This window comes from Dermacentor albipictus, chromosome 4 (genome assembly GCF_038994185.2).
Source record: "Dermacentor albipictus isolate Rhodes 1998 colony chromosome 4, USDA_Dalb.pri_finalv2, whole genome shotgun sequence".
In the NCBI taxonomy this organism is placed as follows: domain Eukaryota; kingdom Metazoa; phylum Arthropoda; class Arachnida; order Ixodida; family Ixodidae; genus Dermacentor; species Dermacentor albipictus.
This window is the reverse complement of record NC_091824.1, coordinates 136,131,798-136,147,253: the sequence shown is the minus strand read 5'-3', so window position 1 is coordinate 136,147,253 and position 15,456 is coordinate 136,131,798. Positions and strand designations below refer to the sequence as shown.

At 48.5% G+C, this 15,456-nt stretch overlaps 2 protein-coding genes across 4 annotated transcripts in view; one reads left to right on the top strand and one right to left on the bottom strand.

Annotated features, from left to right (window-relative positions):
* LOC135898385 (serine/threonine-protein kinase SIK1-like) overlaps nt 1-15,456 on the top strand; it is a 466,770-nt gene that overhangs the window by 62,103 nt on the left and 389,211 nt on the right. The window lies entirely within an intron of this gene.
* The window catches only part of LOC135898384 (glycerol-3-phosphate dehydrogenase, mitochondrial-like), a 30,525-nt gene continuing 17,981 nt past the window's right edge, over nt 2,913-15,456 (bottom strand). Inside the window, exons 5-10 of one of the 2 annotated variants that reach the window (XM_065427275.2) lie at nt 14,374-14,658; nt 13,495-13,773; nt 11,478-11,900; nt 9,485-9,793; nt 7,301-7,516; nt 2,913-3,418 (exon numbers count right to left, since the gene is read on the bottom strand). In XM_065427275.2, coding sequence (XP_065283347.1) covers nt 3,164-3,418; nt 7,301-7,516; nt 9,485-9,793; nt 11,478-11,900; nt 13,495-13,773; nt 14,374-14,658 — 1,767 coding nt within the window. In that variant the 3' untranslated portion in view covers nt 2,913-3,163. The remainder of the gene's footprint in view (nt 3,419-7,300; nt 7,517-9,484; nt 9,794-11,477; nt 11,901-13,494; nt 13,774-14,373; nt 14,659-15,456) is intronic. The other variant, XM_065427276.2, reaches the window with a different exon arrangement.

The window sequence follows — 15,456 nt, the reverse complement described above, 5'->3', positions numbered from 1 at the left end:
CATTTGCACACAGAGCAATGGCAGCAAGCATTAACACGCCGCCTTTCTGAATAGCTGTCACGAATTCCTGCTTTAATTTCGGTCATGGAAAGAACCAGCGAAAGTCTAGCAGCAACCCGCAGCGGTGCACTCATATGTCGAAAAACAGAATTGAGCTATCTTTGCCTAAGTCTTACTGGTGCTTTCTCTTCAACTATATATTCAACATAATAACAATGATGAGGTTAACCCTTTCTAACACAGTCAGAACTGTAGGAACCATTGCACATAGTACGAGAGAAAAGTATAAACTAATGTGATCAATCACAGTTTCAGCAACTCTGGTTGCATAATTTACCTACATTTCATTTCGCAGACCAGCGGCTTATTTTGAAACTTCGAGAATGTCCATACGTTGCTGCACACTGAAATTATGTCCCTGTGCCGCATACTTCTGGAATTACACAAGGGCGGCTACATTACTTAAGTGTGCAAAGACTAAACTAGTTTGCAACTACAATTCACATGCTTATGCGCTGTGAATTTAGGATCCTCAGGGCTCACAAGTTACCTAGAATATACAAAGTTTTTTGATAGAGGGTTGCGATGTGTGAGGAAAAACTATACTGGGATATTATTTATTATTTTGGAGCCAAAACGTAGGGCTGAATTCGCAAAGCTTTTTCTTCGCGCGTTCTGTTTTCTATAGTTTTCTATTTCTTCGCTAATGATATGTCCTGCACCACAATTGGCTCGCGTCTGCTCTTGCGAACAATTCTAACTCTTTTACGAATACGGATCCTGATTATTACCAGAGAGTGAGAAAATTTCGGTGCGCATGCAGTGATTTCATTCAATGGTCAGTCGAGTCGAGCGTAGCACACTTTGCATGCGGAATGGAAACACGTCTTCGTGCTGCACTCATCCGAATAGGAGAAGTGCAAGAACCCGGAATCGATATCAGCGGTACTTGTGCGTGCTTGCTGAGCCGCGCGGTTTTAGTCGTAGAACGGCGATAACAAATGCGTGCGCAGCGCTGAGTGGCCTTGCACTTGCACTCTTGCACAGCCCGTTGCCATTTACACATGTCTTATCTACTTGCCTCTCCCTCTTCGCATTTCCTACAACAACACAGATGTCATGGACTTGGAGAAATTGCGCGAAAATATGAAATAACAATATGATAACGGGCTGGAGGTGCGCTACCACGGGCTCACTCAAGATGGACACAGGTATACCGGATATTCACGCAAGTCAGCGCCTGAGGTCAACGCGTAAAATTTGCGCTGCGGTAAGAGAGATCCCGGTTGTGAGCTGTATGGGACTAGAGAACCGCTCTATCTTTCGCGAGCATTCGATGCGAACGCAAGGATTGAACGTCGAGGGACGACACCCGCGACTTTCACTGTTGATCATTGTGAAGTATTTGCACGTCGTACGCGCTCTCTCTCTCTCTCTCACTATCTACAGAATGGGTATGTGCAACTGTGACAGAAGTCACTAGCGATGGGCGAATATAAACTTTTTCGAATACCAATGGAATACGAATGCTAAGTATCGAATATCTATTCGAACACTGAGTTGTCAAACACAGACACATATATTTGTAGAGGTATATTTATTTCGGTATAATTAGTTAGGGAGCTTGTACCGATTAGTGCAAGAAAGACGGATATTAAGGAGAAAGGACCAGTTTTCAGCAGAATATCACTAATTGTCATGGAAAAAGAAAACAGCACGAATAGCCGCGGCGGCCTCATTTCGATGCGGGCGGAATGCCAAAACGCCCTTGTGCCGTGCAATGGGGGTCAAAAGTAATCCGGCGTCGCCCACTACGGCGTGCCTCATAATCAAATAGTGGTTTTGGCACGTAAAACCCCAGAATTCAATTAAAATATTTGGCAAGTTTCGAATATTTAAAAATACCGAATAGTTCCTTTGCGAATGTTAGCGTGTAGTATTAAATCCGTATAAACTTCGAATATTTGCCCACCCTAGACATATCTGTCGTACTTCTCTCTGCACGCAACTCCCCTCACAATTCTTAACATCAAACAACGCCTTCGTTCTCGTGACATCGCTGCGTCGACGGCTCGGTGCGCCACTCCACATGAACTGGTGTTTTCATTTCGGCATAGCTCGTGAACGGTGTAGTGCACAAACAGGAACGGCATTAAGCTTTTGACCGTTGCGCTTACGTGCATAAACATTAACATTGCGTTGGATTACAATGAACACAACCGTGCGCGTCGAATTAAATTATTCAGCATTACACCTTCAGGAGATATTCACGAAGAGCAGGAAGTCGCACAGCTCAAAGCTGGCGCTCGTTGCGTCCTCCATCTTCTCCAGTGTCTTCTCGGCCAACGCGTAGCCGGCCTCAGTTCATGCAGATGCCTCACGCAGATTCCAACGTGTGCATTTGGATATGAACTTTATTCTTCTTTTTGTCACAACTTCTCGCGAATCATTGTTGGATTGAGCACTTAAACAGAACTTATAAGCATATATTAACAATATTTAAATGATCTCGCTAGCTCATTCATTAATTCAAGGCCTATAAAGACGTCAGTGTAAGCAGTCTCTTGCCTTTGCTTCTGAGTTGTTGATAAACTCGACTTCGCCTGTCATCTGCTAGCCGCCTGGTCAGCTCAGATAGTAGAGCGGCTGGCCCGAAGAGGCGGTGGTCCCGGGTTCGAGTCCCGGACCAGGACGAATGTTTCTTCAACTGCGAAGCTTTTCTTTCGAGGAACCCGTATGGGTTTCCTTTGTAGCACTTAGCTTCGTTTGCGTGGATGTCTCATTTTCCCTTTATCAGTCTCGGAACGTCAGCTAGACCTAACGAGCTTGCAGTCTGTATAACTGGGTTCGTTTAGTGAATACGGGTCGTATTCACGGAACGAACCCAGTTACAAAAGAAACACGCGTTGCGCTTACCAATTTATAAACACGTTTATAGTAAAATGAGCCGAATTGACCGATTTACAAACGCACGCGGTGCGGACACCGCGTGACGCCGAGTCGAATCGTCATCCCGGCACGCTACGCTCACTCCACAGGAGCAACGCGGCGACTGAAGTGGCGCCGCGGGGGCCCCTGCGCAGCCGCTTCACCGGGCGACTCGGGCGCTGCGCCGTGCGGCGCCCGTCCAGGCGGAGGAGGGTGCGGGCTGGGCGGCGCCCTCTTACATGGTGTAGACGGTGGGCGCTCTCGGCAGCGGGGCGAGTGGGTCGCTTCCGCGCAGCTCGACCAATTCGTTCATGCTCGGGTCTCTCTTGGCGGCCCTCGCATGCTGCGCGCGCAGGCACACCTTCAGGTTGTTCATGAAGAGCAGGAAGTCGCCCAGCTCCAAGCTGCCGCTTGTCGCGCTCTCCATCTCGTCCAGGGTCTCGGCCAGCGTGTCGGCGTTCAGCTGCAGGGCCTTGGAAAGGGCCTCCACCTGCGGCGACCGGGGGAGGCCTTTATAGGCTCGGACAGCCTGAATTTTCGTTTTGCCCTAAAATTGCATCGGAACTGAACTTAAAAAAAAGTACGTCGATGTGAGTTTGGAACATCCGCATCTAGTTACACATCGTTTCCTGCCCCAGAGTCAAAGTTATGCGCTCGATAAAAAAATATATATGATCATAAAATAGAAACTGGAATAGGCGTCGCATGCGAAAGAATGCTTTGCAGGACAGAAAATTGGGATGTTTGGTATTGACCGAACGTGATTTGCGGTAGCGCGAAATACATCCGTTATCGAGCGTTTCATGTTACAGTGAATATTATTTTACCCAAAGAGTGGCTTTATGCCCTGTGTGTATGTGTACGTGTACGTGTGTGTGCGTGTGTGCGTGAATTATGTGAATGCATATCGTATTATAGATGATGACTGCAATTTGTCCGCCTATATGGAAAGCCTGGTTGGAAACTGTGTGCAGAACGTTAGCTGTATAGGAATAAATGGTAAAAAGCAACCAGACACGACGTCAGAAACCAGCTATCTCTCGGGTAAGCGTCCCGTTTCAATTCAGGGGCTCAGATTTGGTATGAGAGAACGCAGGGAAGGAATTTCGCGTGCGGAGGCTAGACAAGGCAAATGGAGAGAGTTTGCGGTGAAGCTCGCCTCCTGAAATCATGCGTTTGCGACACTGAAATATTTCTATTTCGACTATTAATGAGCCGATGTGAAAAAAAAAAAAATTGCGGCAGAAAGCTCCCCACAGGACAGGTAACAATTTTCAGGGTATAAGAAAAGTTTGCTATGGGGCCTGATAATCTATGCAGTGCTGTTCGCTTCGACGTTCCTAGTGGCTCTTTCAGTTAACCTAATTAAAAATGGATTGTCATTTCAGTATTTAATGCTTGTAATGCGGCACAGGCCCTTATTGTAGCGTACAGTCTCAAATTGGGCCATCTGAACCCCTTTAAAGTGCATTTGAAGGTTGTTACGCTAGCCTTTTCGCATTATGGGAATCGACCCCGCGACCTCGCGATCAACAGCCAGAACATCTTAATGACTTAACAACCGCCGCGGCAGGTTTTAGACAAAAGCTCATGCGGCAACGTGTGTATGCAGTGTTAGATAGCTTGGTAACCATGAATTCCCAAGAAAAATAGTACATTATGACAATCAGTACAATCCGCTTCAAACGTCCTCGTGCTCCCAGTAAACTAACAGCCTTAAAGCTAGCTTGACATCAAAAATTAAATAGCAACGTGACATCCGTGAAGGTCGACAGAGAAAGCACATGGGAAGTCAACTTTAAATATGGTCTTGGTAAATAAGTGCAAACGAATGTCGACAAGTGCAGGTGCAGAAGAGTGCTAAGTTTAAAATTACCATGATATTCTTGAAAATAATCAAGAAAAAAAAAACAAAGTGCGAGAAATACCAGTTTGACTTCGGCAAGCAATAATAAGCGTACGTTTGTCGTTGACCCCTGAAAGCTGCTGTCTTGACTACACATAGTTCCCCATACATTAACTCAGAGTATACGATAGGCTATTCGTGGTGTGCGCTAATCAAATGTGATCCCTCGTCAGCGACTTAAATGCCCAGTGGGCGCAGCTTGTCGTTAGTGTATTGAATGGACTTACAACTCACAGTAATAGATAGATTTGAGTTTCGATAGTTTAGCTGAAGCGTTCAGTTATATAACCAGTCGGCTCATTTCATACATCCTAACGGGTGAACTCAGTCGATTGGAATGTAAAATAAAGTATCCCTGTTGAACGTCGTCGCCCTATTATTGTGCCAGGCTTAGATTGAAATACGCTACGTTGCCAGTATATTCAATGCAGTTAAAATTTATACTAAGGTTAGTTCCCGGGATGTTGAACGGGTAATTCTTGCAAAGGGTTGCCACGACGCACTAAAATGTATACCTCATATAAATTCAAACAAGACAAGTTCACAGGTAGGTGGAGACTTGAAGGGAGTAACAATGGTCGGACAGGGGATGTCACTAAAGACAACCTAACCTAACACTAAAATACTCTTGTCGAAACGTTGGCTCTCGTGATATTCCTTGTTCGACTACTGTTAATCGCTTCATGCGTCATAGAAGGCAGCTGCAAGTATGTGTTTGGACGACGCCTGTGCCTGATATAAGAAAACAAATTCTGTTCATGGTGACGTAAATGTTCACGCCCCAGACTATGACATAAAAGTAGTTGCACCATGTGTTATCGTGACACCGCTAATACTCTAGATCCTCGGGTACATTAGCCAAAGTTACCAGTAGCTGGAGCAAAGTTAAATCGAGCCCACGACTCGATTTATCACTGAGCTAGCCGCATTTGCATCTTGTACGCAATGGTCGTGGTTAACAGATTAAGTGCGGTGACACACGCACGCACACACGCACACGCACGCACTGTTAATTACGTAGTCCTTTGCGTTATTCTTTTTTTCCTTATTTTTTTGCAGGGCATGAGCAGGGCTTGTCGTTACGACATTGCAGTATGCCGCGATAATCCCCGGCCATTGAAAGCGTGCCGTGTTTGTTCCAGCCCGATTCCAAATATTTTCATATACCTCTTCTGGAAATGATAAATTTACGCAGAATCTGCTGATGACATTCGTCTGACGTACATATTGTCATTTACGGAGTACCGGAGACCTTGCCGGAGAAGTCTGGAGGTGGCAGACTTCAGTCAGTGCGCACACAGTGGAATCGTCAATCCTGCTCTACGCCATTTTTCGTATTACCAAGAAGATGCGCAATACGAGGATGTTTCTAGGTCAACCTGGTTGAAAGACAGAGCCGCAAGATGTCGCTACAACCGCTGCTACACTATGCTACACTATGCTACACTATGCTACACTATGTTACACTATGCTACACTATTTTCTCGCTAACATGAAATTATTGGAGTGCATGCTAAGAGGAAAAAAATAAATCAGTTTAGACTGACAAAGTATTCTTTGAACTTAATGAGAGCAGCATTCCGGGTAAGTTGGTAATCCGTTACTCAAGTATTATTGCGCAACAAAAAAGAAGGGACGTAAGAGAAGACACACCAAGCGCTTGGTGTGTCTTCTTCTCTTACGTCCGTGTCTTTTTGTTGCGCAATAATACTTGAGTATTCTTTGAAAACTGTATTTTTGTTAATTTTATTTTAACTGGTTGATTATATGAAGAGAGAACGAACGTCAAAAGTCTTTTTGAATTTCGTGCCAGGCCACCCTGCGCCGGTACCTCAGTGTGACGTCATTTATTTCAAGGCATACCTTATCGTAATAATAATAATAATATTTGGGGTTTTACGTGCCAAAACCACTTTCTGATTATGAGGCACGCCGTAGTGGAGGACTCCGGAAATTTGGACCACCTGGGGTTCTTTAACGTGCACCTAAATCTAAGCACACGGGTGTTTTCGCATTTCGCCCCCATCGAAATGCGGCCGCCGTGGCCGGGATTCGATCCCGCGACCTCGTGCTCAGCAGCCCAACACCATAGCCACTGAGCAACCACGGCGGGTATACCTTATCGTATTTGGGCAATTGTGGCTCGGCAAATGCACTTGAAACTTGCTACGTTCTGTCGATGGCTCTGTTACAATAAAATGTAGACCATCTCTACTGTAAAAACAAATAAGCGTACCCGAGCAGAGACCGTCAAAATCCATGACGTCACGGAGACCTGATTCGAACTTTAGGTTTTGCGTCTGTCCTGGCTTATCAGACTTCTCACCGCAAGAGTAGCTCTCTTTTTCGCTTTTTTGATATTGGATAATTTACTAATGCAGATATTTTCCATCCTTTCAATTTTTTTAAATTTCAATTTGCGGAAGCGCCGCGATGTCTAGATTGGACGTCGGTGCTCTCGCGTGCCTTCTCGGTGAAGGCCTCGGTGCCCCTGGTGGATCCGCTTTGGACCGAGGCCCGGTACAGCGGCGGCACGTAGAGGTCGTTGTGCAGGTACGCCTCGGAGTCGGCCGCGATGACGATGTCCACCAGACGTCGCATCATCACGCGAAGCCACGGCTCGGGCCGGAACTGCTCGCTCAGGATGTGCGGCCGTAGGCGCCGCAGCGACACCGAGCCCGTCTGCGGCGGGGATGTGTGTGCAGCGATTGGAGCGCCGTCGTTGAACCCGAGATAATATATAGGCTTTTGTACACCAAGCAACATGTGGCCCTCCAGACTTGAACTGGACGGAGTTTGGTGCGAAACGTACGCGCAATTTTCTTGCCTACTCGTTAGACCTCACTAGTGGCGTTCAAGTGCGCAAACAATCAAGGGATATATCAACGTCATTGCGCTCGTTTGGGAGGCAGCCGTTGCCGGACAATCACAAGTGCGGCAGCATGAAGTTTGTTTCGAGTATTGAAGACTCGCTAGATTACCCCGCCAGGAGGGGTATTCTGTAAGAGTCCACCTAGTGGACTGTCCATTTCGGCCGCTGCTGATTGGATGCAGCTGTACGAGCGAGGGGGAGACGAGCGGTCCTAGCCAATCAGCAGCGGCTGAAATGGACAGTCCACTAGGTGGACTCTTACAGAATACCCCTCCTGGCGACACTGCGGGACCAGTCTTTTTAATGCGATTAGCATTCTTGGGTAACTAACGCCACTTTGGTGTGCTGCTAATCCAACCGCTACCGCATGAAAATTTAGGCTACTGGGAAATCGGTCCTTTCTTGGCCAATACCCCAGAATGGTAAATGCTACCTGAATGGACAAGCAGGACAAGATAATCCATTGGCACTGGGTGCGTGGCATTCAGTACACGTGCCCCAATATAGACAACATGGGCGACTGCGTACGTTCGACTCGGTATAGGCCTGTTCTTGGCAAGTGCCACAGATTGGGTATATATATATATATATATATGCGCCCGAATAGGCAAGCAGGGCAATAGGCAAGAAGGGAAGTAAAAGTCCGAACGGGAGCAGTAGAGCGTGGAAAAAGAATTGAACGAACTGGGACTTGATTGTGCTTTGAGCGGGGTTGGTTTTTGTTTCTCGTCCTGTTTGAACGTCCACTGAGCGAGGAGCGTTGCGCTAAAGTTAAGAAGTCGGCTACCTAAAAGCGCGTAGAAGCACATTCTATAGTTGCGTGATTTTGGGCAAACATTTTCGTCATTAGCGTTTCGTTTTGCGTAATATTCACATTGAACACTAGTGCTTGGCTTCGATTCATTAACACCGATTCTCACATAAGCCTAGGATGCGGGAAATCGGTAGCGAACCCTCTGAGTAATGGAAATCTCAGAATGACCGCTACGGATTGTGATTAACGGTGTCTTTAGGAATGCGATGTGTCGCTGGATTGCTTGAATGCTAATCTCATTAATGTCGACACTCATTGTGAGATGATTTCTGCCAAAATGTTTGTTTTTCCATTTACAGCATGGCTTTCCGTCGTAGTCGTGGCGTTTTGAGATAACGCCACAGTAAAAGCGCTGAGGCCTGGAAGCGCCGGCCCGCTCCTGCACGGCCCGACTCGTTCCCAATGAACAGGGAAACGACTGCCCGTACTAATCGGCCCCGAGCTATTACATTCACATCCAAAAGGACTTCTTCTTGGGCAAGTTGGTGCTTAGATTTTCTAGGTACACTTTGTGGCGCAAAATACATTTCTCGAAAAAGACAGAAGAAAGAAAGAGTGGCGCTTCACCGTCTTCATTTCTTCTGTCCCTTTTCAAGAAATTTATCTTGCGCCACGAAGTATACCAAGGAAATACATTCACATCTAATGGCCAGAACTTTTATATGTTCCTTTGAACGAATTCGTAGTCGACTAGAAAAGAAAAAAGAATCAATTTTGCGTCCAAAACAAAACTTCGGTCGTTGTCTTGACGAAGCGCACGACAGCTACATATATATATATATATATATATATATATATATATATATATATATATATATATATATATATATATATATATATATATATATATATATATAGCGCTAACACGGCGCTGGCGGCAGCATGATAACTGTGTCGAGGTTTTCAGTGTCGAACGCGATGACGTGCAGCGACTTAGCGACAGAACCCCATATATACACGATACCTGTCGCCGGTCGAGGTACTGGAAGAGACGCACGAGTCGCCCGAACTCGTTCGAGTCCAGCCTGAGCACGGGCGCGTGCCTGTGGGGTCGGCACACGGCCAGGCCCATGTTCTCCTCCAGGAAGCGCGTCGCCTGCTGCATCTGGTCCTGGCGCTGCGCCGCCGTCCAGCCTAGCTCGGCCGCCATGATGTCCACTACGCGGGGCAGCATGCCCTCCGCCGCGTTGGCGTCCGCGTACGCCACGCCCAGCCGCCGCGCCAGCACGTCCACCGCCGTGCACGCGTACTCGTGGCGCACCGCGTGTCGCACCTGAGCGGACAAAAAAAAAATGTGCTGACTCCGCGCACTGTGGAAGCCGACTGTTATGTGAAACCCTTTACAGCATACCTCGCTATCCAACACCGCTTGGCGTTCTTCGAAGAGTTACTATACATGATTTAACGTGTTCGTCTACAGCAAGCCGTTGTGTTTGACGTGAGCCTGTGCGAGGGAGCACTTCTCTTTCCGGCAGCCCACCTTTCCATTGTCAAGAAAGTGCTTCCTGCCCTACTTGACTTTTGCTGTGACACGCAGCTGAGAACGCGGCTGTAAGCCCCGCATTGCTTCTTCAACCTTCTTGTTATTTTTTTTTTCGCCCTCCTTTCCTTTTCTCCCTTATCTTTTTCTCCCCACTCCCCTTTCCCTGTGCAGTGCTGTTGAGGTGTCCTCCTCTGAGAGACAGTTACGGCACTGCACTTCTCTCTTCCTCTCCTTCAAAAGTCACTACACACACGTGACGACAGAAGCAAGACAACGACGATAGTTTGACGACGGCGACTTAACGAAGGCATTTTTGTTTATTTTTTTTTCTCTCCGGTAATAAACGTTACGACCTGGACCGACTTGGAAGGCGGTGCTGCCTGACACAGCGTCTCAATGCGTTAGCTGCCACGAGGCAAGAATGGGAGCAATTGACACGCTCGTGACGCGGGAGAAAAAGAGTGGCAAGAACGTATAGACTACTCTTGCGGGACAGCTTTATGTGGGGAAAATCTGCGGGGGTGGAGCTTTTGCACTTGCGTTACCGCGCCAAGCAGTCCAGCAGCGTTTGACAGTGCTTTCGGTCCCTTCGAACAGATACTGGGGGAAGGGGATCAGAGTATATAGCTCCCACGTGCGACGGTTTCGCATTTGCCCAGAAGAGCAAAGCAGAAGAACAAGTGGAATTTCGCGCCCAGTGGTGCATTTTGATTTATTTTGATGTTGTGGCTTTTACGTTCTCCCTTCCCCAGCTTATTTAAGAAGCGCGCTTACTTGTGCGTGTTATGCCTGCGTAGCTTTCCCTTCATTGCCAGGGGAGTTGCATACGCGATATAGTTCACGCCGTGGATGTGACGCACGCCCCTGGTTGTAAGAAAGAGGCGAGGCGTGCAGACAGGACACAAGAGTAGAGAAGTGGACAACACGAACGCTGTTCGTGTTGTCCACTTCTCTACTCTTGTGTCCTGTTTGCACGCCTCACCTCTTTTTTGCATAATGAATCCTTACCAACTAGCTCAGATTTCTGTCGTTCTAAGCCCCTGGTTGGTTAGTTGACGTTTACATGAGAGAAACTGCATGCGACCGTAGCCTAACGGTTACAGTCGGGCGGCTGTGCGTGACGTCAGAGGCTCGATCCCACCATTGGACACCTGCATTTCCTCTTTATGAAACTAGGCGAGACAGGAACCTACCTTCCTCAATATGCCTGGGATGAACCAAAGAATGCTTCGCATTAAAAGCTCGTACTTCCCCACGAGGCGTTCTTGTCCGCCCAGCTGCCTCAACTTGGCCATGCGACCCAGCCTTGTACATAGGACTCGAGAAATAAAGTCACTGGGTTATAGGTGAAGGTTATAGGTTATAGGGTTATAGGCACGAAATGTGCAGGGCCAATTACCGGCGCTTCGAAACAGCGCGTGCTTCATTCAGGGTACATCTGATGGGCCTGGACCTTTGCGTGCCCTCTGCTTACCTCAGCCTCGATGAAGGACAGTCGCGGCAGTAGCCTCTGCCCCGGGTTGAGCGAGCGTGAGCCCTTGCGTGAATTCGCGGCCATGCGCGCCAGTAGCGCCGCCTGGTCGCCGTAGTAGTCGACCAGGTGCTTGGACACGTCTGCCTCGAGGCGGTACTTCTGCAGCAGCTGGACGTACAGAGTAGGAGACCAATTGGCGGCCCCTTCCAGCTTGATGGCCCTGGTGGAGCAAGGCCGACAGGGCTGCAGCTCCTCGCAATGCGTCAGCGCCGTGTCCACGACCCGCTCTGCCAGAAGCCGGTTCCAAGTCCAAGCGCCGCCAGTGCAAGAGACCATGCCGCTCTGGCTCACTTCGATCACCGGCTTCTCACGACCCGTCACGCTCTCCTGCACCGAGGTCACGGTAGTCCACGTGGACAGCACCTGCGTTCATCCGTGCCGGGCTGTAATCACCACTAAATCACGTATAAGCTTTCAAACAGGCATTAACTTAATTATGGGGTTTTACGTGCCAAAACAACTTTCTGATTATGAGGCACGCCGTAGTGGAGGACTCCGGAAATTTCGACCACCTGGGGTTCTTTAACGTGCACCTAAATCTAAGCACACGGGTGTTTTCGCATTTCGCCCCCATCGAAATGCGGCCGCCGTGGCCGGGATTCGATTCCGCGACTTCGTGCTCAGCAGCCCGACACCATGCATAGCCACTGAGCACCCACGGCGGGTCAAAAAGGCATCGTTACTTGTTTCTCGTAAAGATAGGCTCCACACTGTGGTAGCGAGCGAAATGAAAGACAAAGACCTGTCAAGTCAAAAGCAGTTTTCACTAGTGAAAGTCTGTGAATCGAGCACAGGACATACCTAGTCCGCGACTCAAGCATGTAGTGGCGCTACTGGCGCGTTGCCAAGTCAGTTGCCGAAGACAACGACCGTATGGGCGCATTTTGGAATATCGACGGCCAGCGGCCAAAGCTGCAAAAGCGCTGGGCAGCCTCCAGGACGTCTTCGTATTCGAACTTCAACGCCAACTCAAATTTATTTGATGTAAGAACATCGTGAATTCCGGTACTACCCCTTCACTGCCTTGATTGTCAACTCGTGACATTGCAAGTTCGGATGCGCGCGTCGCGACGGTCACCTCCGACACCCACGGCAAATGTTTGCAATAAACTAAATTCGACTTTTCATGGACGCTTTGCGAACGTCACCACGTTGCCGCAAATTTACCTTTTCCGTGTCTCCACTGCCGTCTGTCAAGTTCCAAGTCAAAGTGCGCGGTTCCTAGGCAGCGCGCTCGCGTCTCTGCAGCCGACAGAATTCGAACACCCAGCACGCGCTGCGCATGCAGTTAAAAGGATATGCAGTGGCCTCGAAGTCAAACACGTGCAACGTGCTATGAACCTAAAGCTCGTCGTCTTCGTCTTTTTGTGTAAGCACTTCGGCTTATTAAAAGCTGAATTGGTCCTGCTTTCCCAGTCACTTGTAATATCCTCTATACTCTTGTCAAGTTTTTTTTTTTGGGGGGGGGGGGGCGTCTTGGGTTTGGCGCTGTTCGTCTCACCCCCACCCCCTTCTTCCCCGCTAGCACCAGTCGGGCTAAACCGGATCGCTTTAACATGGACCCTGTACTAGCGGAACAAGACCACAACGCTATGTAGGATTAAAATATTTCGCTTGAGCCCGTGTCTAGCATGGCTCATCTCAGTCGGTTGACTGAAGTAAGAACCCTACTTGCCCTCACCGCCCACGACCCCGTCCCTCTTTATGTTTGCATGTGATCCCAGCAGGCAGATTTCAACCATATATATACGAGCCGTCTCAGCAAACTTTTGTCGGGTGCACGCAAGCGCCCCGGCTGGAGATGTTTTTATGGGCTTTCACATGGCGCTCTAACGCGTTGCCAGAATTATTCATGGAAGCGCTCATTGTTCGACTCGTTATGTCGCATCCTCTATAGGAACGTCCAAACGCCGCGTAGTCTGCGAGCACCACGGCGACGGACAGCAAGCCTGCTTACCTCACTGAGCTTCGCTGTCACCGCGTTCATGTCGAGCTGCTCGTTCCAGTCTCGCAACATCTTACTGACTGCCTCGTGCGTCGGTCTTCCGGCCTGTGTGAAGTCGAGCTTTTTGTGTGAGCCCGAGATGAGGCACTGCTCCTGGTAGGGCATGGCGATCAGCGTGCCTTTGTCGGTGGCCGTCAGGATGGCGCACGTCTTGTGACCGAAATGCCAGGGTAGAACCATGTATGTGCTCAACACCGGGTTTCCGATCGCCTTGGCCGAGGGCGTGTCCACCTGCAAGTGTAGAAGAGTGCAGTAGAAGGCTGAGGTAGACTGAGCCAGAGGGAGAATCCCGTGTTGAAAATTGAGGTAATAAATACAATGTTGTTCGGACAGTGCCCACGAGCTCATTTCCAAGGCTATAATTGCTTGCACAGGACCTCTCGAACACTGTGTTCTATAAGAGCAGCGTTAGCTTCAACAGAACTTCTAAAGATGGTTCGATAAGATAAAGGGGCAGACCTCTACTCTGCCAATGGTTGCGGGACAAATAACAATCCTGTATAGCTGCGATAAGACCCTCGCATGATTATTACCCTTGCAGGATAAATGAAACAAACGCAGTCATTTACCAGGACAGCCGAAAGGGTAGAATGAAGTTTTGGTGCTCTTACCCGTTCTCTCATGACAACGAGGTAACAAAAGACAGAAAAATGCAAGACGTCAGTTAAGATTTGAATATTTGATAGGCTTTCGTTCGGCTTTAATGTCAACAGGTCACTCGCGTGGGCTCCTCAACGGCAATCTATCTATTTTGACTCGGTCAGTAAGTGAACATCACTTTGCAACACTTCACCGCGCGCGAACTTTCGCTGAAGCAAGTTCCTTTCTCACCTGCCGAAGGTAGTCTGCGCTGTGCCCCGTTACATTGATGACGCACTTTGCCCGCACAGGCCACTTCTCTCCGGTCAGCTTGTCTATCAGAACAACACCGCGTAGGCGACCGAATTTATCCTTGAGAAAGCGCTTGCATCCCACGTGGTTGACAACAACAGCACCGTGGCGTGCGGCTGTCAGCGCCAGCGCCACATTCATGCGAATGTCGTCGATGGTGGCTTCGCGGAACAGCACGGACCCTACCAGCTTGTCCTTGCGCAGAAGGGGCAGCAACTCCTGCGTCTGATTGATTGAGTGATTGATTGATTGCTTGATTGATTGATTGATTTTTTATTTACAACTTGTAAAAAAAAGAAGATAAAAGCAAGCTGGTGGGAAAAGAGAAGTATGTGACCGCGTGAGCCGTGCCTGCCTCACTCGAAAACAAAGTATTTTGATTTCGAGAATAGGCGGAGGAATGGGTGGAGGGGGTATACATGAAAGACATGTGTTACGAAAGAATACACGAGAGAGAGAGAGAGAAAGTGCTCTGCGCAGGAAAGTTAGGGTGCAGCGGGCTTTCTTGATCCATCCCAGCTATTTACGATTCAGCCTGGCCAGCTTTCGGCGCAAGCACTTACTTGTTCAGTATGCCGCAACTGTTCATAACTTCTCTGCCTGCTATAGCCACCCACAAGTTCTCTCCGAAATGAGACATCTGTACGTGCCTTGCCTTTGTAGGTGCCTTGCCTTTGTAGGTGCCTTTTTCGTGTCACACCAACCTGAAAAACTGGCATGTCACATCGCGCCGACGACTGTGCAGCTGCGAAAGTCACGTTTTAAAAATGAACGCAGGTGGAAGTTGTTGGTTGTAAAATAGTGTGATTAGATATTTCATCAGACGCAGTGGGATGGCGCGTTGTCCGGCGAGGATAACTCTACTAGCCCGTGGAGTACAAATATATCGGTCATCCACACACAGACGACAATCGCCTATAGACACTGTAGGGGCACAATTTGTTATCAATACTGGCCAACGCTGCGTCTGGTGTATAGCATGCCTTTATTTCAGTAGCAATACTTGTGATCTACGCAACCTGC